Source organism: Aplysia californica, unplaced genomic scaffold, assembly GCF_000002075.1.
Source record: "Aplysia californica isolate F4 #8 unplaced genomic scaffold, AplCal3.0 scaffold01292, whole genome shotgun sequence".
NCBI lineage: Eukaryota > Metazoa > Mollusca > Gastropoda > Aplysiida > Aplysiidae > Aplysia > Aplysia californica.
Window position 1 is genome coordinate 94,515 of NW_004798562.1, and position 3,215 is coordinate 97,729.

General features: G+C 47.8%; 1 protein-coding gene across 1 annotated transcript; it reads right to left on the reverse strand.

The window, feature by feature from the left end:
- Positions 1-49: 49 nt before the first annotated feature.
- On the reverse strand, positions 50-1,303 carry LOC106013800 (beta-1,3-galactosyltransferase 5). Its single transcript, XM_013090463.2, has one exon. The coding sequence runs from the start codon at positions 1,134-1,136 to the stop codon at positions 51-53; it is 1,086 nt and encodes a 361-aa protein (XP_012945917.1). The 5' UTR covers positions 1,137-1,303; the 3' UTR covers position 50.
- Positions 1,304-3,215: the final 1,912 nt, after the last annotated feature.

A 3,215-nucleotide genomic window follows, 5' to 3' on the forward strand; every position in this document is an offset into this window, starting at 1 on the left:
CTCTCTCTCTCTCTCTCTCTCTCTCTGTGTCACACACACCCCCCCACATGTCAGAAGGTCTGGGGAACCCTCCTCTTATTCCCCTTCGGAAAATGCGCAAAGGTGAAGTCGGGATCTGACAAGACGGGCAAGTTGAGCTTGTGAGTCAGGATCCCCGTGAAGTAGACATCGTCCAACCAGATCTTGGACACCCTCCTAGACGCCTCGTACAACAGTTTGGCCGTCCTCCCAGGCAGACCGACCAGGCCCCCGATCACAAAAGGCGGGAAAAACTCTTCGGGGTACTCCTCCAGAGAGATGTACCACTTGCCGGTATCGATACGCTGCGGTTTGGAATTCCTCCGCCGCACGCCCATCACAAAGTGGTCGTGGTGTCCCTCCGCGAAAAATAGTGCGGCCAGCACGCGGTGCGTATGAATCTGTATGTCGTCATCGGTGCGGATGACGTACTGAACGCTTCCGCAGTAGGAAGTGACCCACTTTAGCACCGACTGTGTTTTGTACCACATGTTCGAATACTCGTCCTCGTAGTCGGCCTGGATGATATCGCCGAACTGCGCGAACTCCATATCGATCCTCTTCTGCACCTGGTATCGATACGTGTCGTTGAAGGAGGCGGGCACCATTCCGACGAAGAACGCCATCTTAGCTTTGTTCTGGGTGTCCTTGACGAAGCGCGCGTAGTTATTGCTTCTCACGCGCGCGCGCTTCCCGAAATTGGTGAGCGCGGAGGGGATTACGAATAGAATGATCGTCTCAGACCTCTGGCACAGGTCCGGCACGTTGTGGAGGTAGGTGTACTCACGCGCGTTGATCACCGGTGACGTGAGAAGAGTGAGCACGGCGTTGCGTCGGTCAATCTCTCGCTGGATGTTCCTTTTGAGATATGACGTCAGGCCCGGGTCGATTCCGCTGGTATCGGGGAGTTCGGAGGTATCGAAAGGCGATGGGGTTCGGAGGTGAGAATCGATATCGTGGGTTTCGAACCCGGTCTGCGCCGCCTGGCAGCGGTGCACGCACGCCGCTTTCCTACTGTCATCCGTGTCGGTCGCCGTCACGTTACACGACATGATGCAAGAAATGAAGCCGTTCTGCCCCGTGATTTGGTATCGTTTTTGAGCGTCGTTGCTCTCCATCAGTTCTTCCTCGCTGTCGAATCGAGTCCCGCTGTCGTTGATACCCGGGTCCTCGTCGATTCGATCCAAGGAGGGGGGAGCTGGGGCGAGTACCGGCCGCGGCGATACTTGTACGTTGGTGTAAGGTCTGTGGTGGTCAACGTCGTCATTGTTGTTGTTGTTGTTGTTGTTGTTGTAGTTGTTGTTGTTGTTGTAGTTGTTGTTGTTGTAGTTGTTGTTGTTGCTGTTAACGTTGATGTCATTATAATTGTTGTCGTTGCCGTTTATGTTATTATAATTATAGTTGTTGTTGTTGTTATCATTGTTGTTTACGTCATTATTGTTATCATTTTTGCTGATAATGTTGTTGTTTTTTATGTCATTGTCGATATTGTTGTTGTTGTTGTTGTTGTTGTTGTTGTTGTTGTCCTTGTTGCTGACATCCCTGATGGTAAACACGCGGCGGTACTGGCCGGTGGGGTCAATGGGGTCAGAGATCAAGGGGTCACTCCCCCTGCCAAGGTCAAGGACGCCCAGCCTGACCAGGACCAGCAAGGTCAACACCAGACACGACAGCGTGGCCAGGAAGGGGAGGCTAGTCAGGTTCCTCACACCGCCAGACATTTTCTCTTCTCTCTCTCACCCCTTCCTCCTCTCTCTCACTCCTTCCTCCTTCCTCCTCTCTTCTCCTCACTCCTCACAGGTCACTCCTCACTCCTTACTTCTCACTCCCTACTCTCCTCTCCTTTCTCCTCTCACTCCTCTCTCCTCCTTACTCCTTAATCCTCACAGGTCACTCCTTACTCCTTACTCCTCAGGGCTCAATCCTCTCTCATCACTCCAGACTCCACACTCTTCACTCCTCACTAATCACTCCTTACTCCTCTCTTCTCGCAGCTCAATCCTCACTCCTCCCTTCTCGCGGTTCACGGGCTGTAAATGAATAAAATCAATGTGAAATAGTACGGGTTTATAAACCCTATCTTACTAAACTTTTACTGTGACGTATATCTCCGAAAGGACCGGGCCAATTAATGGGAGATGTGGTGAACTGGTCAAATGGTATGAGTTTAACGCCCCTATCAACACTAGATGTGGATAAAGTGCCTCCTTTCCCAAGGACACAACGTCGGACTGAGCTGAGGCTCGAACCCCCGAACCTGCAATCTCACGATTACCAGTCAGGTAGCCTAACCACTAGACCACCGACGCCACTGCCCAAAGATAGGGACATTGCAAGAGTTATTGCTTTTTTAATTTAACGAATTTATAAATATTTCTTTTACGAAAAATAAATTCAAATGCAGGTGTTTTTACTGCCCAATCGACACAATTTAGATCACACAGAAGGCGAGCTTCGACCTTGTCTGTTAAGTTTAGTTGTAGTAAGAATTTTACGGCACTTGCAACACAAATAGGTCATATAAGTGCCGAAGATTAGAGGTGTTACAAGAGAGTAACATACAAAAAAAAAGAAGAAGAAGGGGCAGATAAGGACGATAGATGTTTGATAGGAAAGAAGGAGAGGAGATAAGAACGATAGATGTTTGATAGGAAAGAAGGAGGGAGATAAGGATGATAGATGTTTGATAGGAAAGAAGGAGGAGAGATAAGGACGATAGATGTTTGATAGGAAAGAAGGAGAGAGATAAGAACGATAGATGTTTGATAGGAAAGAAGGAGGAGAGATAAGGATGATAGATGTTTGATAGGAAAGAAGGAGGAGAGATAAGGACGATAGATGTTTGATAGGAAAGAAGGAGGAGAGAAAACGACGATAGATGTTTGATAGGAAAGAAGGAGGAGAGATAACGACGATAGATGTTTGATAGGAAAGAAGGAGAGAGATAAGGACGATAGATGTTTGATAGGAAAGAAGAAGGGGCAGATAAGGACGATAGATGTTTGATAAGAAAGAAGGAGCAAACCACATTAGAGCACCCGCCAACCACCCACTGTGGATATCAAAGATCAAAGGGAGAATAAAGTAGTAGGACTTTAGCCTTTTTGATTGATTGATTGATTGATTGATTGATTGATTGATTGATTGATTGATTGATTGATTGATTGATTGATTGATTGATTGATTGATTGATTGAG

Excerpts from the sequence above, each read along its gene's own strand:
- LOC106013800 (XM_013090463.2), bottom strand. The coding sequence starts at position 1,136 with ATGGAGAGCAACGACGCTCAAAAACGATACCAAATCACGGGGCAGAAC.